General features: G+C 42.5%; 1 protein-coding gene across 5 annotated transcripts in view; it reads right to left on the bottom strand.

The window, feature by feature from the left end:
- The window catches only part of HIVEP1 (HIVEP zinc finger 1), a 123,170-nt gene that overhangs the window by 60,852 nt on the left and 38,562 nt on the right, over nucleotides 1-23,756 (bottom strand). The window contains exon 1 of one of the 5 annotated variants that reach the window (XM_056330541.1): nucleotides 18,522-18,801. The exons of the other annotated variants lie outside the window; for them this stretch is intronic. Coding sequence (XP_056186516.1) covers nucleotides 18,522-18,561 — 40 coding nt within the window. The 5' untranslated portion in view covers nucleotides 18,562-18,801. Of the gene's footprint in view, nucleotides 1-18,521; nucleotides 18,802-23,756 lie in introns of those variants that run through there. 5 annotated transcript variants of the gene reach the window in all.

Genomic DNA, 23,756 nt, shown 5'->3' with positions numbered 1-23,756 from the left:
ATGAGTATACAGTTGACTTCTCCACACAAATATATGACCCCCAGATCTCATGCCCGAGTGTTAACAAGCAACTCAATTTAAATGAAAAGTTAGAATATTTCTCCCGTGGACATCACTTGGCATTTATCCGCACTGAATTTCATTTGTCATTTTATTATATGGTTGCACAGCAACCTAATGTCATTCCAAAATCCTTTGCATTTTCATTTGCATCTTCATCTTCACCTCCATGGACAACTCCATCAAATCAGCAGCAGTGCCACTTCACTATGCAAGCACTTTCCCAGATCACTCAAAAGAATGAGAATCGACAGAGGCACATTTTTATTAACTGTAAAATGGCAGGCAGTGTTTGTCTGCTAAAGAGAGGATATCGACTGCCAAATGTGTAAATATCAGCCTCTCAATAAATTCACAAGAGATTTTTCTTCTGGGATGTGGTGGGGGAGTTCACTCGATACTCTGTCTTTCTCCTTTAAAACCCTGTCCTTATTTCCAACCCATGTTTAAAACCCAGCCTCCCCAAACACCACTGTCCCTTCGCCACACAGCTCAAGGAATGTGCCTCTGGGACCTCACCTCCAGCCACCCTGCCTACTCCTTCCTCACCAGCCCCTGCCAGCGCTGAAGCATCTTCATGTATTGTCCTTACAACTGGACGTACTCACACACAGCTCAGGGCTTCCTCCAGACCAGCCGTTTGCTGCTGTCGTATGATATTCAGTAAATTCATTTTGAACAGGTCTGCAAAAATCATACTCGCCGCCAAATTCAAAATCCTTCTTTAGGGTTATGTGAATTAAATGTTAACTAAACATCACATGCAAAATTAACGCTTTTCATTAATTTCACCAAGGTATCTCATCTTCTTCTTGCTTGTTTTTCCAAGAACCTAATAGGTCTTAATGTTACAAGCCAAAGTGTGTGAATACAGTCCAGCATATGAACAGTCATAATGGCATCAGTAGCTCTTAGTGCTAAAAAGCCCCAAAACCTAAAAATCCACAATTAACTTGTTATGCTAAACCTTGCTCTGTGGACTTTGCCAAGCTTACTTTTCCATAGTAATCTTCTATTTTTGCCCTGATTTTTTTTATACGCTGAATGAAATGTTACTAGCTGTAGCTTGAAAGTGAGAGAAACAAGATACTGGATTAACAAAAAGAAAAACACCTTTGAAAAACTAGTCAATACAAGCTGATGTAGGACTAGGTGTACTAGAAACACAGAATTTAAGTGATATTTTCTTGCTAATCCAGCCATGAATGGGGGCTTAGCCACCCTAAGAGGCTTACAAACAAAACAGCCCTAGGCAGTTCTGTTCTCAGGGACTACACAAATTTGGGGGGAATATATGTATTAAGCCAATACCCACTTCAGTCATTTATTTTACTGTTTTCCTCTAGCTGCTCCCACCCTCCCTCACGACCTAAGACAAAAAACTAGGTTTAGAGTATCCCATTGAGTACTTGGGTGTTCTCCAGTCCTCGCGCCATTCCCATCAAGGACAGTGGGAGCAAGGATAAACCACTACTCCAGAAACCACACACACCCTACGCAGGGTTCAATGGACCTGAGAAGTTGTGGGCTGATCCCTCGAAATCATCCAGATCTGCCAGATGCTTCCCAAGGTATGACTTTGGGAAGCAGGAGCCCTTCGGCAGGCACGCCGAGAGGAAATCAGGCACGTCAGGATGTACTGAAAGGAAATGAAATTGGATCATATGTTCATCAATATAGTCCCAGCAAGCTGGGATGAGCTGAAACTACAAACAATCCTGCAGCTTTGCTATTATACTACTTTTAAAGTAGGAGTAGAAAGGAGCTACTAAGTTGCTAACCATTAATTTAAGTCAAAATTGCATGGTGACCTTGTGGAGCACCCTATAGCACACAGCAACAGGCCCTACACCACAACCCCTTGGCAGTGTAAAAACTTAGGTGTCCTGCTATTTCGGTTGCTTATCAGGGGCTGAATGGCAAATCAGCCTTGTAAATTAAGGCTGTACAAAACAACTGGGTGGTTTGGGTTTGGTTTTTTTTTTCCCCAGGGAGAGGGGATGGAGGGGAGGAGAACATCCCAGGGCCCAGATTCATCCTGCATCCTGCCAGCTCCTAACCTCCCATCTGAACAGGTATCCGTTTCATCAGGAAAAATCACGGACTTGTAAGTCTTCTGGTACAGGAGGCCAAGTGACAAACGTCCACGTTATTATAAAGGGATTATTTTCTGGTCACAACCACACACCAGCCTGTGCTCACCCACAACCACCCACCTGGTTACCCTGCAAACCGCACCAGCCACTTGCAAGCCCGCCTGCTCCTCTTCCCCAAGCCCTGTAAAACCAAAGATTCCTGCTAGAAGCAGGGCTGCGCTGCTCCCAAGGTACTTGTTAAAACCTGTCCCCAGCACTGCCAGCTCACATCTTGTCTCTCTCCTCCTCTGTGCCTGCTCTGGCTGCCCCCAGGGGACACGGCTGCTGCGGGCACCCCGTGCCCACCCCAGCTCGCCTATAAAGGCCAGCACTACCCTGGCTCTGACTGCTGAAAAAAAGTCAAAATCGCTCGGATCGTACAAACCTGCTAAATGGGAGCAGAGATGAAGAACGCAGCATGATTTAAAAGCACCACTGATGCATAAAAACGTGTAGTAATGAAGCCCCAGAAGGTCTCTTCTGAGGCTGAATTTATAGAGAAAGGGAAGGAAACAGTGAAACCTTTAATGACTCCTGCAAAGTACAGTCCTAACCAAAATTTGTTTCCTTTTCTTTCTTTGGGGGGGTGGTGGTGGTGTTTAAAATACTTGCTGTATGCCCTGGATGGTAATCAGCATCAAATCTGAAGAAAAAAATTGAAAAGCCCCCCTACACCCCACCCCCACCCCCCAAGAAATATAATTAATTTCTCCCCTCAAAATGAAAGAAAGTAGGCTGAAGTATCTTAATGGCATTATTTTTCTTATTATTTCTGAGGTATATCCTTGGACAACAAATACACTCCTGAAAAAAAAATATCCTGGAATGCTGACACTGCACATTTTATACAAAAACTTAGTTACTACAAGAAGCTGAGGTGGTTTTGTTCAGTAAATAAGGAATAGGAAACAAATCTGGTAGTATACAGATTGTTAAGTGTGTTATTAATATGTAAACAGTGTTTTGAAAAATGAAGCAAAAATTATATAGACCCACTCACATTCACCTCATCCCACAAGAAGTACAGTTCCTACTGCCATGGAACTGGACTTCAGAATAACAAACTATTATGATTTCTTTAAGCAAAACAAGTCAAATCTAAATGAAATCCTAGCCCTCTTCCCCCTTTTTCTAGGTTCGCTGGTGAAATTTTCCTTCTCCGCTTGCAAGCTTAGGGAGGTAATTAACTAGCTGCTTCTTATACACCTACAGAATGATGGCACTCTGCAATCTGAACATCACCCGGGTGTTTTTTCCTTTTTTATTTAGAATTCACGCTCAATTTTGCATCGTCTGATTGAAGATGGGAGGGGTAGTGAGGAACGTGTGGGAGAAAGCCACAGCAAGCTGCCGCACACACCATCCCACCCTGCGTTTGGAAGCGAACAATTCAGCCTGGAGCTTGCTCGCTTCAATAGCAATGTGCCGAAGCAAGCATCCAGGGACTTCAAGTCCTAAAAAAGATGTATTTTTTTTTGGGCCTTTACTAAAAAGATTTTACACAAATCAACCCCGTGCCACAATAGAGCAGCAAGACTTGCATGCAACTTTATGAACCCATTTACAGGAAGATTTTTTGTTTGTTTTGTTGGAACAATGATTACTGGAAAATACGGTGAGCGGGAGAAGAAATTATTAGAATGTGCAACTTGACTAAAACAATGAAAATGCAAACCCAGTATAATGTCCTGAAACTGCTTTTTTGGGGGTTGTTTTTAATGTGCCTGTCTGGACATTTTCTTGGTAGCACTAAAATTAATGACTTAAGAAACAGCCCCAAATTTCCAAAACTATTAAGATTTTAAATGGCATTCCCCCCCCCCCGCCTCCCCCCATATATACCCTAATCTGTTTATTTCAGCTTTAAATATCTTACCTATTTACAGAAGTATTTTTCTCAATTTTTTTTCAACAGCTCAGCTAAAATAAATTTCTGCTCAAAGTTTCCACTTTTCCAGCCAGAGAAAGGGTAACCGAGACAAAAATTTTGCATGGTTAATAAGAAGAAAAATAACATTGGAAACTTTGTACTCACAAAGAAAGGAAGGAGGAGAGAATGAGGCCAACCTCTCTCATTCTTTAATTTCTCTTCTCTGAGGAGGTTCAGAGTGACTAGTAAACCACGGAGTCTCCCTGACCTAGACACCTGGAGTTGTGTTGAAGGAAAAGGCTCAGCCAACTTCTCACCAAAGCTTATGTTAAACAACAGGAACCTTTCACCCAAACCTAACATACATCAAAGGGGCATTACACAAGGAAAGAGAAAAGGTGCTGAAAAAGAAAAGGTGTTGGGGGAGAGGAAGAAACAGTCCACAGCTGTCAGTCTAGTATCTCCTCCTGCCAGCATCCTGCGATGGAACAGAGATGCATCACTTCTCCATGACGCACACGGCTGAGCCAGGCTCCCAGCGATGCACCAGGGCAGCTGCCTGGGGAGCGGGCAGGCACCCGGCTGCAGATCTCACCTCCTGCCTCTGCACTTCAGGTCTTTCCTTGGAATTTTTCCACAAATTGTGACTGCCTGCCAAGGAACAAGTGCTGCTTCCCTGATACTTGCTCTTCTCCAAATACTTCTTCTTCTCTTTAATGCTTATACCTTCTCCAAATTTACTTAGTTCATTGTTCTAAGCCATCATGCAAAACTGCTGGAATGACTAGATTTTCCAGTGCAAAAAAACCAGGAGCAAGGCTGGGCTCGGTGCTCCTCACCCTCCCTCAGTTTTCCTCTCTTGCAACCCAGCCCCTCCACCCCTGCTAATAATCACATCAGCAAGACCTTCCTGCTCCCAGATTCACCCAGTGCTGGTATTCAAGGCTGTAAGCAGCAGGACAAGGTGGGCATCCACCAAAAACACGTATCTGGTGTAACACCCCCACGTGAACCACAGTAGGTCAAGGGATTCCAATGCCTCTGACGTGGGGAAGACCTCAGGCTGTGCACAGAGCTCAGACAACACTTCTCTCTTTGTGCTTCTCAAAAACAGAGGCAAATTGTTTGTTCCATGTTGAAACAGGTGAGGGAGAAGGAAAGGAAACAGAAGAACAAAAGCAGGATAAAAGATAGTATGGGGGAGGAAAAAAGAATATTATGAAGAGCAACACAAAGCCAATAAAGTGTCTACACTGTAGAAATGATGCACTTAAAATTATTTTCTTTTGCTTTCTCTTTCCTGAAAGGACGATCAGTTCATACTGTGAGGACTCGACTAGAGAAATCACAGCACGCAGGAAAACACTAAATGCGCAGTTTCCCTTTTCTTTTCCCTTGTAAATAAACATTGGACAATATTTTATTGGTGACTACATTTAATTAAAATATATACTCCTACAGCAGATGACCTGATGTTTTCATATCTTTGGCAGTCCTTCTGTCCAGCTCCTCCTTTTCTGTAGCTACAATTCATAATTGCAAACCAAATAACCTCAGGTTAATCCTGAGGCACAATTAAACAATTTCTTATAGGTTCTCAGGTATTTGGCTTTTGGCTTCATGCTTTAGAAAAAAAATTAATCATACACTACTTAAAAAACCCCACAACAAACAACAACAAAAACAAAAAAACCAAACCACCACAACACCCAAAAGCCAACACCCACACCCCCATTCATGTCAGGTTTATGGTTTAGGTGTTCAAATAGCTTAGATATAATTTGGTTTAACTGATTTAGTAATTATTTCCAACTATATTAAACTGTGACAGTTTTATGTTTAAGAACTTCCAGAAATTAAGTTTTATTCAAATATTCAACAAGCATTCATTAACAACTCAAGCCAGGATTCAGTAACTGAATCTGACCTTAATTATCAGTTATCAACTGGATAAAACGTACACTTTCACACTCCTGGCAGATAATTCTGAAGATTTTGGTGGCTGCAATTTCATTTCCTCACATGCTTCAGGAAACGAAAGATTTGGAAATTGTTACTCCACATTTAGCACAAGAGCAGGGACAAACTCAATGGCGCTCATTAAAAAATCCTTGTAAAACTGGGACTGCAATAGGGAAAGACAGATAACATTTTTAAATTATTACCAGGATATAGTTCTGAGCATGCAAATAGTTTAAATCCCTGGCTTAATCCACAGCTTAACCACAGTCGATGGTGTGACACCTTAGGAGTCACCTCCCCATAGGACAGCTAGAGGCAATGCCACCCAACCAGTACATCAGCAGCAGCCTGAATTGGGGACTATGGAGCATTTGAACCTGGAATGCTGTGTCACAACAAGCGTGGCTAAAGCAAAAAGCCATCATCAAAGCACTGAAATACATGAAGAAAGAAGTATCTGTTTTTAAACTATTCATACATTCAATTTATGACCTGTTGGTGTGCGGCACTGAGGAACTGACCTGCAGGTCTCGATGATTCTCTGAAAATAACCACATACTGCACAAGGTTCATTCCTGGGCGTTTTGCTGATTTATTTTTTTAATTCTTTGTGGAAGGGGGCGGTATTTGCAGATAAAATGTTAGGTTATTTTGGAAAAATATAGACAGTAATAATACAGCTATTTTAGAAATAGAAAAAGTTCAAAGAGCAACACAAATACTTAGAAGCCTGATGATGATTCTGTATGAGAAGAGTCTAAAAGATTGCAGCAATTTAATTTACAGAGAGGTGGAAAACATTTGACACAACATGGGTATATTAAATAATAAATGTTACAGGGAAGGTCAAACTGAGTATTACTGGAAAAAAAGACCAAACCGAAACCTCGTAATTCTGACTTCTAATATCAAGATGTAGATGTTGGGAGCTGAGCTTCTCACTGGTTTTGCTTTACCAATTTATCTCAGCTCTCATTTCCTCCCTGCTTTCAGGCAGATATTTAAAATATACATCTTTGAGATTTAGCTTTCGCACTGCAAATGAATTCATCAATCAATTCTGTTGGGAAACACGAAAGAGACCCTTTTAAACACAATGAGATACTAGCTCTTGGGCTTTTGTCATGAAATATGGAAGCTGCGTACTGGGGAATCTTAACACTCACTTTATTAAGAAGAACACACCCTGGTAAGGGCAAACAGATAACGTTCTGGATGGCGATCTACTGTGATTTTCAGAACACCACCCAGCTAATTGCACTGCACGAAAGGTTAAAAAAACCCCACAGAACAAAACACCGTGGTCCACAGCCAGTTCTTGCAGAATTGCCCACTGAACCACTTGTTATTCTCCCTCTGAAACACTTTGCAAGGGCCACTCTGAGACAGGATACTGATGAATCACTCTGAGTTTGTTTTAAAGAAATGAGGAAAGAGTTAAAAATAATTCTGGTTGCTTTAGAAACTGACATCCTTTGTTTTGATTGAGATGAAATACCATTACATGCATGCAATACCCTTTAAACTTGCCACTATTCCAACAATAACTAAAGCTATTCTAAGAAATTACCACCCAAAGGGAGATCACCACAGATTTACAGTAAGTTTGCCGTTGCAGAGCTGAAGTATATTTGCAATATTACCAAAAATGCTCAGCCCAGCCTAGTTCAGAGTGACCTGACTGTAACCACCTAGAACACGACAGTAACTCACTGCCCACCCACCCCAGCAAAACCACGATGATCCAAACAGCGATATGGGCTTCTCCATTTTCAGCAGCAACTGGAAGCTAACCGTAGTTTCAGCAAATGCAATATTCAAACCAGAATCATTAAGACATCCTTTCTAACACAAGAACAAGAAAATACTGATAAATTTGAATCATGAAGCTAAAACTCCAGTGGTTTTACCATCATTTTAGCTTTACTGTTGCATTTTGCTCACCCTTTTAGGCTGCTGAACTCAGATTCTCCCGTTTGCCAATACAGACACTTCAGTTCCAGCCACAAGCATACCTGACCGCTGACCCTTCCACATTTCTTTTAAACAACACAGACTTTTAAACTTGTAAGCTGTTTGCTTTGAAGCTGGCACCGCTCCATCTAAAACGATCATAATTATTAGAATTCAAGCACGGCCAGGGATTTTTTGTTTTGCAGTATTTCAGCAGCAACAAACCCCTTCCCAAGGCCATCCATGCAGAGCCATCTCCTGCGTTTTCCCTGCTCTCTGCCCTGAGTCCCAACAGCCGCTGATGGCTCGCAAGAACACAAACCTCTCACTTTGACATCTGTCCTTACCCAGGGGAACCTCAAAGGACTGCTCTCAACAACCCTGCCGCAGCTTTTAAAACAATATACTAGAACATACTGATGTTTCAGTAACAGCCAGCTATATACAGTATATGATGCTACCTACATGTGACAATGTCTGTGACCCGACTTGTAACTCTCTTGATCTGAGTCTATCTTAACATTTTGGAGATTGTTCTGACTCAAACTAAAATTAAAAACACTGATAGGCAAAACGAAGCTCAATAGTTTGCAAACTAAAATTGCCATCTCTCCCTCTACATATGCGTATGAATGTACACATTTTTAAGGATGCATAATTAACTGCAAGAAAATAGTTCTCAGAAACCAGAAAGCTAAAGTATTTATATCAAAAGCTGAATCCTTCTCACTCTATCTGCACAAATAAACCCACTGAAGTTGCCAGCTTTGTCAAAGTGAGCAAGATTAGGCTCTAAACATAAATCAATCTGAGCAGTCAGAAACCTACAAGAAGTACCAAAGTTGCTTTCAAATTCCTTGCAGATTTTCACCAATTGAAAGCCACTGACTTAGCCTGTGGAAACAAAGTCAGCATTTTGTAATGCAAGACAACACTGCTATCACATGCAACATAGTTTCTATTAGGGCCACTTAAAATCAGAATCAAAGTATGGTATTTGTAGACAGCATTGCAAGGGTGCTCTGGGGAGGGTGGGGGTTGAGTTTGAGCGGGGAGGGTGAAAGGGGGTCCTAATCTTATAACTGAAATATCGTCCAAAATTCCAGCTATCCACACTCATCAGACAGCTTCGGGTTGGTCTGTTTGGTTTTTTTGCTTCCAAATTTCACCATGTATTTATAACCGTAAAAGCCAGTAAAGTGACTTGATTTGTGAAAGGCACTACAATCAGACAGAACTAAGACAAAAATAAAACTCATTCTCTATAAGGTTGCTCTCAAAAGTCAACTAACACACTGCCATTATAAGAAATTAATTCATCAGTATATTTTTGACAAGTACAGTGTTTTCCTCTGAAAGGTCATTTTTCTAAATTAAGCAAAGTATTAAATATCTTTGCTGTTCTGCTGCACATCCCAAACTTAACCTGTGAAATGTTTTCACAGTAAAATCAAATTACATTTGAAATAAATGGATGAAATAAAGTTTGACATGCATTTAAATTTGACATTTATGCTGTGAACAATGTAAGCAAGCAGTAAGGCCTGTTCATAAACTGCGTTAACTGAAAACGTGCATACTAAGTAAATGCAGTTTAGCCTAATTTTCCCCAGAAAAGTCCTTCTTTTAGAACTCCCCTAAATGCACACTGGTAAGCAGGAAAGGTACATCTGGACATTGCTGCCCACTGCTTATGATTGGAGTGGGTCTTTCTTACTGAACCAGGAAACCCAGACCAATGTCCTACACACCATGCTCTGCTGCGTGCTGCCCCTGCGTCCCTCCGCATCTTTCTTCTCTCCCATCAAACAGCGCTGGGTTGGAAGCCACCAGAGCTGCCGCCCAGGGCTTTGCTGCTGACTCCCATCCTCCCTCCACAAGGAGCTTAAGCTGGACTCTTTCAACCGGCCGTGGCGAAGCCTCGTGATGAACTATGGAAAATACCCACCTCTCCCGTTCCACGTCAGACAAGGAAACTTCTACCCGCACCGCCAACAAGAAAAAGCAGCTCCACAGGATAAAAGCTGGGGCTCCTTCGGTGCCAAACAGGCATGCCAAAGACAACTTCTCTTTGTGAATAAATACAGCACAAAGGATAGAGTGTCTCCCCTGCCATACCTACCGGAGTTCTTCTGCGATGAGTGAATTTTCTGCAGTGTCTGTCCTCCTGGCAGGCTGCGGCGGCAGGAGTGTCCTCACTTATGTAACTGCACTTCTGGAGTACACAATTACCCAACACACCCAAGGCACTCCAAAGCCTTTTTTTTTTTTTTTTTTTATTAAAGAAAAATCAGTTTCTTTCCAGCTGCAATTTTTTTTTTTTTCAAACTGCAGTTTCTGAAGGCTCAGAGGCGCTTTGAATGTGGCACACCAAGACCCTCAATATCCCAACATAGCAGAGATTAATTTATTGGCAGTGCATCTCTCCATGTACAGGAACACAGGCTGAGGTCCAGATTTGCAAGAGACCTCGACACTCACAAGAACCTCCTCCGTTTTCACCGGTGCACCTTTTTCCTCCTATGGCAGGGCATCAAGTATCTGCTGAACATTCCTCCCAAAACTACACAACACACCAGCAAGCCCCAGCACCAGAAACAAATGCCCTCTCTGCAATATTTGACTGCATTCTTAATTCTTAAACAAAACACTTTAAACTAATTTTACAAGAGAAAGACAGGTGCAAAGAGCAGGATACAAACTATTAAAGGAGTATTTGCCCATGAAAAGGCAATGGGACATTGTGTAGGAAGATACCTGCACTCAAGGTACACTCAGCTGCACTAAGACCTAGAAAATTAACCTCTGCATTTGAATAGCCATCTGTGACGTCAAATTCAGATCTGTCAGGCAGCGCATACACAGACCACAAGAGCCTTATTTTAAAGATCTGTACTTGCCACAGTTTACTTAAAATACTGTCTCCCTCCTGAACAGGTTTTCAGCTAAAAGTCACTCAAAAACTCTGGTAACCTTCCCTTTGGGAACACGTTTGGGAAAAGACACAGCACGAATGAACATGCTGTGAAGGTACCAGCCACATCCATCATCGGATCTGTGCCAGGCAGAGCACAACAGAGATCTTGAAATCACTTGTAAGCAGAAATGGGACTTTTTAACTGGTAACCTGAGCAGCTAAAGCCACAAAGGAATCCCAATCCCTGCGATGCTGATGTAGGATTATAATCACACAGGTCTGAAGATGACGGGGACATCACTGGTGTTCATATCACAGCCTGCTGGTAAAGGATCAGGACCCTAAAATAGTTAGTCCCCTTCTCCCAAGAAGCTTAACTTAAATATACTACTAACAATTACTGATTCTATTCCACAAGCATTACAGATTCCCCAAACCCATACCTCTGCTCAAGGTCCTGCACATCCCGACAAAGCTATCGTCGCTGTTCAGCTATTGGTCATTCTTTCACCCAAACCACTATTTTTAATCATTTTATCCAAAGTGAAGTGGCAGAACTTCACAACCATGCTGTGTTTGGAGGTACTGTCAACTTTCCTCACTTCATCACTAGGTTACACCTCATCATGGCTGACAGGTCTGGTACAACACATGCCATGTCAGGAGAAAGGAAGATGCAATAGGTAACCGACCTGCAGCCTGCTCTTCACCTCTCTCCCTCAGCCACCCGGGGCTTTGCCAGGGTGGGTAAGGCAAGTCCCCCTGGCGGCCCTCTGAGCTGGCAGTGACACCCCCATCACCATCAGGGCTGCTGCAGAGGCAGACAGCACATTCCCACCTCTGGCCACCCCCTCAGCTGAAATGCTTTTCCAGGCTTCCAAGATACTGCAAGAGCAGGGAAACCATCCGGTTGAAGGGATGCTGACAAATATTTGTCCTCGTCATTATTTCAAGTGGAAGAAAAAGGTTAACTTGTCTGAGGGAAATAAAAATGTTTTAATTGGAACAAGAACAAATATGAAGTTGTCAGGATGTAAAAATGCAACCTCCATAAAACTGCTCGAGTTTTGATCTATGCAACCAATAAAGATACATTAAAAAAAAACCCCATGCTACACTGTTGTTGACATAAGATCTATGGGAGAGAAACTAAAAGTAAATAAACAATTAGACTTGTTACAGTGTTGATTGCTGAAGATATGCAATGGGAAATGATACCTCCCATCTCATACAATTCAACAAGACTGAGGCAAAGCAAATCAAAATATTATTTGTAATATTTCATTTCTATTTCAGATTTGAGATGTCTGGCCATACTAATTTACAAATTTTTGCTTTATAACTATATGACGTCCAATTTATATTTAAGAAACTTGAAACCAAACAGTGACACAGTAAAGCTTCCTTAAGGCATAATGCCAAAGAAAACCAGAAGGCTGCAGTAAACTGCACTAGTAAACACGTTTTGGAAATACCTTGTACAGGGCAGCAAGAATCTCCCTGCTGTATTGTCAGAAGGGCTTTAAGAATTATACTGCAAATCCTGTGTAACAAAGAAGTGGATGAAGCATATCAAACCATATACTGTCCTTTAAAATTCCCCATATAAAAACCAGGTTTTAAGAAATCAGGTTGACATTATGTTAGTACTGGAGAGTAAAATGCATTATGTGGTGCGTTATCCTCACAATTATCCCCAGAACAAGTAATGCATATCCATAAAATCAGAGCCAAATAAACTGAAACACAACATGGTTGGGAAATGCACTGTTAAGGTACATGGAACCTTATCAACACCAGAGTCAATATGGGGACTCTCATTACAATATTCCAGTCTTTTGAAACCCTATATTAAATTTTATTTAATAATCTACCGGCCATTTCTCCCATTCTAATATTACCAAAGGGCACAGCTAGCATTGTTTGGATGTAATAGTTGACTAATTTTCTGTAGCTTAAAATGGCCTACGCTGGGCTGACACCTAGCTTTCCCAGGAAAACTGTAGGCTCCTGTGCTGCTGATAAGAGGATGCTGACAGAGAAAATCTGCCAAAAAAAAAAAAAAATCTTCTGCCAGAAAATTCATTACCAAAATATAAGGTGTCCGTGAAATGCATGAGCTTCAGCAAATTTTATATTACTAACTATTTTCTAGAATGGTCAGTTTCATCTTTTCTCAAAAAAAAAAAAGAAAAAAAAAAGAAAAAAAAAAAAGGAAAACCCCCACATTTTATCCAAAGCCATCTTTCACATTTTTATTAATTTACACTAAACTCAGAAAAGCCATGCAGAGTTTGAAAAGCCAAGTTCAAAACAAAGTATATAAAATTTATAACAATGAAACTGATCTAATACACATTTTCATTTCAGAAAAATTACAGAAATGTGGCAAGTTTTGAGTTTTCTGACATTTTAGGTTTTGTTGCTTTTTCACATTTAATACAAGTTACAAACAAAAAAAAAAAAAGGCACACTTCTAAAAATAATGTCAGCAAAGACCTAGGAATCTAATTTCAATGAGCTTTAATTGCAGGTGTCCGAATAGAGTACAGATCTACTCTGAGGATCATCTGACATACCCACAAGGAATAGCTTGGCACACACATATTAAGTGTAGATTTAACATCTATTCTTCATTCAACCTATGAACAAATTTACTACTGTTCAGAGGACCCCCTTCTGAAAATATTCTGGTTGAGGTAATTTCAACAGGGAGGTGTTTTGCTTTTGCACAAGCAACACTGTACCCATTGTAAAGCTATGAACTTGATTATGGATCTCAAAATGCTGGTCTTTTTCTTTGTTATATACACACCTGTCCCCTGCAATGGTACACAGGCACACACAGATGACTGTCTCTCTGTTGCATGGAACAAATCAGATGAAGCTGAAAAGCCTTCCCCAACCCCATGCTCCAAACCTGGGCAAGCATTTGACTTCCCCACCAACATGCTACCAACAGAGGACATCAGATTAAGAGCCCAACCTCTGAATTTAAACATCTCCAGAGCAGCAGAGAGCGTAAATATATTAAAAAAAAATGGTTAACCCACAAAACCCCCTGCTTCACCAAAATTCAGACCATGCTCAGGCTGACTATAAAGTTCCCAAGGACTTTAAGAGAACCAGAATTTCATCTTACAATTTTATTAGGAAACCAAAACTTTCTGGCACAACCCCAAAACATCCACCTATCTGTGGGAACTCCCTTGTTATGACTTCCATTCCCCCGTGGCAAATGATTCTGCAAACCAGCCAAATCTCACACAAAGGTTTGCTTCTCCATCACTCCTCTGGAATCCCAGGGTGTAGATGGAAGTAAGGACTGGCTGCCTTGGAAAGCATCCAGGCACAGAGCAATAAAAAATAAATAAATAAATAAATAAACAAACAAACCCAAAACAGGTAGCAAGACGCCTACCAGCAGCAGAAAATTCCATCTCCTCTGGCAAGTGGGAAAAGGGATGGGGATGCTTGTTTTCGACTGCAGGGGTCGGTGATGGGAAGGCAGAAGAGTATGTGGGATGATGCTGGAGAGATAAGGGTGAAATGTCCATGGGAAGTTCTTTAGGCGGGGGAAAAGTCAGGTCTCAGGGTTAAGGAACTTGTTGTGGGATATGCAAGTTCAGTACCAGCGCCCACCACAGCTTTCCTGCATGCCTTAGCTCCAGTCCAATGTTTCCATGTTCCAAGGATTTATTGGGAAAAAAAAAAAACAACAAAACATTCCTGTACAGCTGCTGCACTCATGAAGTCTTACAGAGATATTTAGACACTTTACTGACAACTACTTACATAGAACATACTCTTGAATTAACCCCTTAGATGCCCTCCTGAGCCTATCTTCTCATTTACTGGTGCCTTTTCCAACAGCACACAAAAACTGAAAGGCAGCTTGATTTGTTGCTATTTCATCACATATTATTACTGCATCCAAGGTGGGGGCACAAACTCCTCCTGCCCTTACACATTCTGACAGGTTACACTAAATAGTTGAGACCAACAACTTCAAAAGCAGCTAATGAGTCAAAGCACCCACTGACAGTTCTCAAACCAGCCCAGTTTTCAGCAAGGGACTTTCTGAAAATCAGACCCTAATAAACTGTCACAGACTGAGCCCACACAAAAGCTACAAACCACACTAAAACCCTTCTGCAAAAACACATCAGACTTCTGCACGCATCTCCTAAATCCAATGTAAACTAATGATTGTGTGGACAATGCAAAATTAGGGTAGTTAGAAAGTAAGCCTCTTCTTCCAACTTGTAGCAATTAATTCCTAAGTAAAAAATCTTCATTCAGTTTGTTCATTCAGTTGACAATTTTCAATGGCACTGTGATGCTGGTGACGGGTTTTAACTAATTTTCCCACAGAAGCTGATAGCAAAACTCCTGCTAATTAAAACCGCATTCATCTAACTCAACTTCCAAGTGCTCCCAACAATCCCACTCATAACTCCTAGGTGAGCTAACAACCCATTTCAACCTTTTGGAAAATGATCTTTAAAGATAAAACTTATTATGAAGTAATAAAACCCTGATATTTATCTTGCTGTGACAATGAAAACCTATAATAAAGCATAGATGTTCAACCAGAATAAAATCTTACCGTGCTCAGTATTAACTGGTCTGTGACCATGCACCTTACAACATACAAAACCTGAAGAGTAAAGACCGGACAGCACAGTACACCTGTACAGTGTCTCAAATGGACACTTGGATCACACCAAAAGAAATCCACGTACTACTTTTAAACCAGCTCAGCCCCCCACCTGACAGTTCCCCTCTGGATGGGCTAGGAGAATGATCTTTAGATCCAAAAGCCATATCCCTGCCTGACCATGTCCCTGTACTACACACTTTCTAGGTGAAAGAGAGCTTGCAAAGGTTTAGGGTCACTTTTGGTAAAATACACTACACAAACTTACACCATCAGATTTAATATCACAACAAGATTTCCAAATATATTAATGGGAAGATTTGTGCTTGGGTTTTCTTCTGGAGTCTCCCTCTAAACAGATTGCACAGTTGAGTTATAGATGCCTTCTCAATGTCTTTTCAGAAGACAAGCCTGGGCTGGATGAAACAACATTAATAGCTGATCCTCCAGTACATACTGTGTCCTGTCACCTACCTCCAGGGCCATCGGCACTGCTGGGATTTATAATCAAATCATGATACATAACAGACAAATGAGCCAAAATTGTTCTTCATTTAAAATGTCATTAATTCCATTATAATTATATTGACTGTAGTAAAGGTCTGTCATTTTTGAATGGTGCACAAACACTTAATTCCCTGTGACAAGCAGACACATTCAGAAATAAAGACGCAGAGATAAGCTGACACTGGTTCCATGTCAGGGAAGTGAAAACATCTGAAAGGCGTAGCTACACAATGTTAATTAAGACGACTCATAAATCCAGCGAGCTCCAGAAGTGAGGCAGACGACAGGGCATGTCTTACTTCCTCCAAGGAAGAAGCATTTACTGAAACCCTACACTGACAAAGGTAGTTGCCAAAACAGCAGCAATTAATGCTTTCAGCTGCATATGCCCAGCCTATCCAAAGTAATTTTAAGGTCAAGCTTCATCCATCTTCATTTGTTTTTAATTTTGCCAAGGTAACTGCGATTAACTTATCAAATTTCAGGCTGAACTACTTTGGGGTCAGGGGAGACGGGAGGGAGAGAAAGGTTAATGCAAAGTCATGTGTTTGCCTTACAAGCCTAAATAAATAACTGCTGGTGATGCAGAACAATACTGCATTTTAAAATAAACAAGAGTCAAATCCCTACAGCTGAAACAACCAAAACACAAGTTACTTTATCTCTTAGAAAGCGGTTGTCAATATTAACAAACATCAGACATATGCAACAGCTGAACTGCACAGAAAAAAAACCCCAACCAACCAACCAACAAACCGAAACCACCAAACCCTCACTGTACTCTTTTACTTACAGAAATGCAGCAGAAGCAATATTTCCAGTTCCCGAAAAGAGCTGTAAGCTAGTCTGGGGGCAGCCAAGGGTGCTTAAACCCAAGCAAAGTTCTCGTATCCAAACACCTCAAGCTCCCCGAGCAAACAACAGTTGCTCCTATCCAAAGATGACAGCGCCAGTGTTGCAGGCTCCTTCAACAGATACGAGGCCTGCTTTGCTAAATCAACACTCCAAAAGCAAAAGTATCCAGCAAATTCTTGACTGGGAAAGTTTTAAGGCCAGAAGCCACCAGAAATGGCTGCAGACATAGCTGCCACCCTCCAGCGACAGGCAGGCAGTCCCACGTCCCAGTCAAGGCACTCCATCACTCAGAAATGTTTCTCCCAACACCCTCCCGCACCGCCTGGAGCATGAACTATTGCATAAACCTGCTGAAATAAACCCCATCTTCTGGCTCCCCGTGCTTGCACAATTTGGTATGGCTGTATCGTCCAGCTTTATGTTTTGCCAGCTCTGACTTTTGCATTTTTAGAATATCTGCACAGGTAGCAGGTAGGCTTTGCTAACTGAGGCAACAATGCTTTTCTCTAATGTTCTCACGCAATAAATTGTTGGCTTCTGGAAAACTGGTTTGGATGTGATTTTGTTGGGTCTGCCCCCAAGTACAACTTGGAGATAAAGATCTCGTCATAGCTGTAAAACGCAACACTAAAGCTACACTACAGCCTAAGGTTAGGCTTGTCTATTTATACAACGGTATCCTCAATTTAATGTTCTTGTAGTCCATTTTTGTCTTTTCATACAAATAGTATTTGCAAAAGCGAAATGTATTTGTTCACACAGACCAAACAGAGCCTTTTTCCCATTATTAGCCTGGAAGCTAACAACTACTTTAGAGCAATTCCAGTACAACGAAATGCTGTTATTGGCTGTTTATGTAACAGTGAATTAACACACCCCCCCCTCCCCGATACCTTTCAGGAATTCATACCCATAGTGCATAAAATGTACTTTGCGAGAGCTTGTTAATATGGTAAGTGCAAAAGCTGCCTCGATTCAGCAGACTGTCTTTCAAAGCAAACATGCTTAACCTGCAGTTTCAGTCATGGAAGAAATTACTCAATTAATTGCAGACAACAAAAACAACAGGGTTATAACTAATGTACAGTAAATGCTCTGTGGGTGTCATGCAAGCTCATTTCCCAGTAGCGTACTCTCTTACATTCTAACACATTTCTTACCCCACTGCTGTAAAACAGTTTAAGAATGTTAAATATACTTAGATTTCTTTTTTTCCCACACACATATTCGTTTTCTGGCAATGAGTATTATTATTAACCCAGGTAGGGTTTGTCCTCTTAAGAAACACATTTACCATACGCTGTTTTGTAGCACGGTGTTTTTCACACTTTCTTCTAGACCATGCATCAGCTTTTCCAAATTGAAAACCAAGCATCGGAATTTATAAAGTTTTTGCCTGCACTAATGATATCGTTGCAGTGACAAAGGAAGAGACCACACTTTGAGGAGTCAACACCTGCCTCTAGGAATACAAGCAGGCAAAGAGGAGCAAAAAGCTCCAAAGCACAGAAAGACCCATCAGTGGCAACTGCTCCCACTCTGACACCGAGCAGGGGATGGAGTACAGCACTAGTAACGAAAGATAATGAAAAGCAAACTTACCAAAGCAGACACTGACGTCTTCTTCCGTCATTCCTTCCATTCATCTTAAAGACATCTGTCAGTGACTCGATCTAGGCTAGGTATTGGCGCGGGGCTAACGCTTAGGCTCGCTGCCTGCTTACTGCTGGCGGGTTTGCAGGGTGCGTTTATACACACAGCTCACGATTAGCACGCTAACAACTAACTGCCATCATAAAATATGCAGATGCACATTAAGAGAACCCCCTCCTCGCACGTGACACTAACAAGACCCAGAAACACTCGTGCCACCCCTTCCCCTCGCCACCAGCCCAATGCCTCAAACCACACTCCCCCCCGCAGCTTTGGGATACCTTTCCCGGCGCAGACCCCCTGCCATACCTCAGCCCCCCCCACCCCCCAGCTTTATTTTATTTAACACGATGCCCGCAACAGTTGGGAGCTGCCGGCTGGCTGCCGCTCCCCGGCAGGTCCGTCACCCCCCGGGACACCCCGGCGACCCTGCCACATCACGTCAGGCGCAGCGGAGTGCCGGGTTAAGACGTAATCTGCCTCCCCGGCTTACGGATCCCAGGAATCCTCCCCCGCCATCTCGCCATGGCAACGGCAGCGACGGGGAAGACGGGCGGCCGCTTACGCAAGAGCAGCGCGCCGAGCCCTGCCGGCAGGCACCGGCCCTCCGCTCCGCACCGCTCCGCGCCCCCCCGTACACCCCCGCCCCGCTCCGCGCCCCCCCGCTCCGCACACCCCCGCTCCGCGCCCGCGGGGGAGGCGGCAGAAGCCCGCGGGTCGGGTTCTGCTCGGGGCTTCTCTTTGTGCGGTTGGTTGATTCGGGTTCTTTTTCCTGGTTTGGTGGGGGTTTTCCTTTTTATTTTCCTTTTACTTTCCTTTTTTTTTTTCCTTCTCGTTGCCTTTCCTTTTTCCCTTCTCCTCTCCTTTTTTCCCCCCCTCTCCTCTTCTCTCCTCTTTTTTCCCCTCTCCTCCCCTCTCCTTTTTTCCCCCCTCTCCTCTTCTCTCCTCTTTTTTCCCCTCTCCTCCCCTCTTTTTCCCCTTCTCTCTTTTTTCCCCCTCCTCTCCTCTCCTTCTTCCCCCTAGCCCCCTCTCCTTTTGCCCCCTCCCCCTCTCCTTTCCCCCCCCCTTTTCCCCCTCTCCTTTTTCCCCTTCCTCCCCTCTCCTTTTCCCCCCTCTCCTTTTTCCCCTCTCTCCTCTCCTCTCCTTTTCCCCCCTCCCCTTTTTCCCCTCTCTCCTCTCCTTTTCCCCCTCTACTCTCCTTTTTCCCCCCTTTCCTTTAGTTTCCTTTCCCCCCCCTTACCTTTCCTTCCCCCCCTTTCCTTTCCTCTCCTCTCCCTGCTTCGTTTGTTTGGGGGTTTTGTTTTGGGTTTTGGGGGTGGGTTTTTTTGCATTTCCCACAGCCAACCACTCCCAGCTGGTGTAGATGTAACAAACTCCAACCCCATCTCCCCACCACGCCACAGGGACCACAGCAAAGCCCTTCATCCACAACGCACAATTCCCATTCCTACTTCCCATTAACGGGTGCAGCAGAAAACTGTTTGCGCATTTCACTTCTCCGAATCCATCACCCCGGGAGGGCAGGGAACTGGCAGATGAAAGGCAAGGTGCGGACTTTGATCGTGCAACCGGACCCATGCGGGCTGGATGTGGAGCACCGTGAAGGTCAGCCTAGGCCGATCAGATTGCAGCGAGCGAGCCGTAGCAAGCAAGCCAAACGGAGGTGGAAAAATCTATACACCCAGCTATCTGCCAAGAGATGAAAGAAAAGTTTGCCTTTGGTGCTGGGATTTATGATAAAGGTAAATGAAACTGTAATACAACGCTTGCCAAGACACTTAGGTCTTCCTTCAGGAAAACAGTTAAGCATGTGCTTAAACCCATTACTATTCAGGGCAGCCCATAAGCATTTGCTGAAGGTTAAGCATAACGTTCTTACACGGGAGCCCTTAAGTACCGTGCTGATTAAGGAGGTTTTTTCTTCTAAATCTGAGCCACTCTGAACCACAAAATGAATTGCCCTCATTATATTTTAATATAATCTCTGTCTTCTTTCAAATAAAACCAGAGAATGCAAACAGAAAGTAAGTCTTATTTTACATTAAGAGGATAAAACCCAACTTTACATTCTGTTGTGTTGGGTTTTATTCCTTAAGATCAACAGGCTGCACAACACCATGCATCCCCATAAATGAGCAGCTTTCATGAGGAAGAAAGCGAGCACACAGAAAAGTGTTTGCTCTGCTACTCCTAAACCCTGGAATTCCCTTGATGTGCTGTTACAAGCCAGAGAGGATCACACGGAGCAATGCATACATACATACGGTTTATCCACTGATCTCTTTGAAGCAAACCTTAAAACACTGTAGATGGTGAACATATTTCAGCTATTAAAGGTCGTGGATAAGACAGCTATTTATCAGTTCAAGTAAGGTCACCGTTACATCCACAGGCAGAGGGCTTTGCCTGTTGCACAAATGACACTGCCTGCCCTTAATGCCCCGAGAAACTTTTGAGAAGCTAAGCATAATAAACTACAAACCTTACACATAAATGCTACATCTCATTGATGGTCAGCAGGGAGGTATCGTATCATGTCTGCAATGGCTTCAGGTTCTGTTTCACAGCACACCGCCTCTCCTCAGAGCTCTCCGGCCAGTCATTTCTTACAAAGAAATTGTATTTCCTGTTGGAGGTAGCAACCTTGCCAACTAGTGAATCGACAGTTGTGGCTTTTCCTGAAAACCTTGCTGTCATTTAGAAATACCCTGCTCCACATACTAAATAAACTATTGGTTCGTTTCTTTTCTTTATATATGCAGAAAAATGGACCTTGCAAAATTGCCTGTGCCAGTTTTACCCTTCGACTGGAGCTAAAATCAGGGTGTCAGTTGAATTCTTTAATATACAGTTCTGAAGGAAAACATTTTTAAGTTAACTCTTCTGTTTCCCTTTCTGGGAGATCTTGTGAGAGGCAGCCAAATCTCCTAGTACAGGTCTTGAGACAGACAGCAAAGTACCAGGGCAGAAGGTTATGTTAAGGGCATGGTGTTTCCCATTCTTATTAGCCATATCCAAATGCTATGGGCAGGCAGGAACATCTTTACTATATTCACCTCCAAGAAACTTTACCTTTTCTCCTCATTTGCAGTAATTTGCCCTGCTAAATCCTAAGCTAAAGGCATCACCTTGCTGGAAATCTTCTTGTTATAAATGGATAAGGAGAAAGAAGCAAGAGACAAATCTCAGATGTCTGTCCCTAAATGACTAAGTTACCTTTCAGGAAATACAGGTCTTGCCATGCTCCTGTACCTTGGCATGGGACGGGAGGTGGACAAAAGAGATAAAGTTTGAAACCCCAGTGCCCCAACTGTCCTCATGTGCCCCACAGCTCTTCAAAACAGGAAAGCAAACCGAATACATATGTTAATGACCTTCTTTCATTTAAAATAAAATAATATTTTTTTTAAATTGTTCATAAAAACAATAAAAAGAATGCCACGATCATGCTGCAAAAAAAATGAAAGTGCTTTCAGCTGTCCATGGATAGTAAAATTACCTGTGAACTTCACAAAGTGCCTCCTGGCAGTTGTGTTTAATCACAAGACTTCTGTTTAAACACAATAGGGCTGCATAAAGGGAGAGAAATTAGATGTCCGAAGTCTTTCCCACCGCTCTCACAGCTTAAATACCTACAGGCACTAAATCGACACAAGTAACATGAAGACATTAGGAAGTAAATAACTACAATTATCACCACTGCACAGAGAAGCTTGAAACAAACAAACAAAAACCCAACAAAACAACAGCAACAAAAAAAAAAAAAAGAAAGATCAGTATGAATGCTCCTAACTCTAAATTTGTGAAACAAACCTAGAAGAACATGCTTTCTTATGTGGAATCATAGCAGGACCCTAACGGCTTTAAGACAAAGTGTACATGAACTGCTCCCTCCTGTGAAGGCTCAAAATTGGATGCTCAAGTCAACTATCTGTGACTTTTCCCACAGAAGTGGGACCTTCAAGAGACCATTTCCACTGCCACCTGATTCACAGCAATGACCTGGTAGCATGTGGTTACCATATGAGCTTCTCTGTCCTCCCAAAAAACGGGGCACAAAACGAAGGATGGTAACTGTTTTCAGTCACTAGTGACTGGAGATGACAGCACCTGTATTTCCGTATACTTCCTTCTTGGAAGAGTATTTTAACGGTCTATTAAAAAATTAACTAGTCATGAAACAAAAAGAGATTACAAACTGATGATCCCTATTTTCTAAAGTTGAACTTCCAATCTCTTCTACTGGAGTGAAAGTCCGACTGATGAAATAAACCTTGAACTGTGCCCTAGTGTTGCTTTACTCATCAGTTTTGGAAACAAAAGAGCACCTCGTCCCAGACACTGCAGTTTAGCAATTCATCTGTATACATGTCCTGATGCCAATGTCAAAAAGGGGGAGCAGAAAGCTTCAGCCAGCCAGTATCCAAATGTAAGAATTCCCCCAATCCATGACACTGACTGGAATCACACTTGTAAGGGATGCCAGAGCAGTTACGGTCATGGCACCGTGACCTGACCGTGCTCCCAACCCAGCAGTCTTCAAAAATGGGTCTCGGGAACAGCAACCAGTCACCTAGATACAAAGTGTGCGTGTGGAGAGTAAAAAGGAGGAGTTATTTACCATCAACACATTCAGCAGAACTCAGACTGCACCATCCCATTAGCTCTCCCAGCCATCTCCAGGAGCAGGAAAGCCGACCAGAGAAGAGCGCTCAATTGGAACTCATTGGCAGAGGGAAGGGGGGGGGGGGGGGGTCATAAGGGCCATAGTTCTTCTCACCTCCCAAATTCCCCAAATAAAAAACGGGTATGTTGTGCGTGCATATTGATTCTCTCTCTAATCTCAGCCACTTCAACTGTTCCTGAATGCTAAACTCTGTCTCAATTGAAAAAACAAGGAACCCAAAATCTATGAATTCATAATGTATAACATACAGCTGTCACAAGAGACAACACCATGGACACAGGAAAAGAGAACTATTTAACGGAGTATTTTTTCCATTTTTATCTAAGGAACTTCCAAACAATGAACAGGTGGAGAAGAGTTCATTATACTGTCTAGTGTCACCCGAACTCAGATTGCAAGGTATGTTATAAAAAGACAGCACTTCTTTGGAACTGCTTTAAATATGACCGAATAAAAATTCCTCCCTGGGTTTGAAATAAACTTAGATAGCTTTTCCG

Source organism: Falco biarmicus, chromosome 3, assembly GCF_023638135.1.
Source record: "Falco biarmicus isolate bFalBia1 chromosome 3, bFalBia1.pri, whole genome shotgun sequence".
NCBI lineage: Eukaryota > Metazoa > Chordata > Aves > Falconiformes > Falconidae > Falco > Falco biarmicus.
Note: the sequence above shows the minus strand (reverse complement) of the source record. Positions and strands in the feature narration are given on the sequence as shown.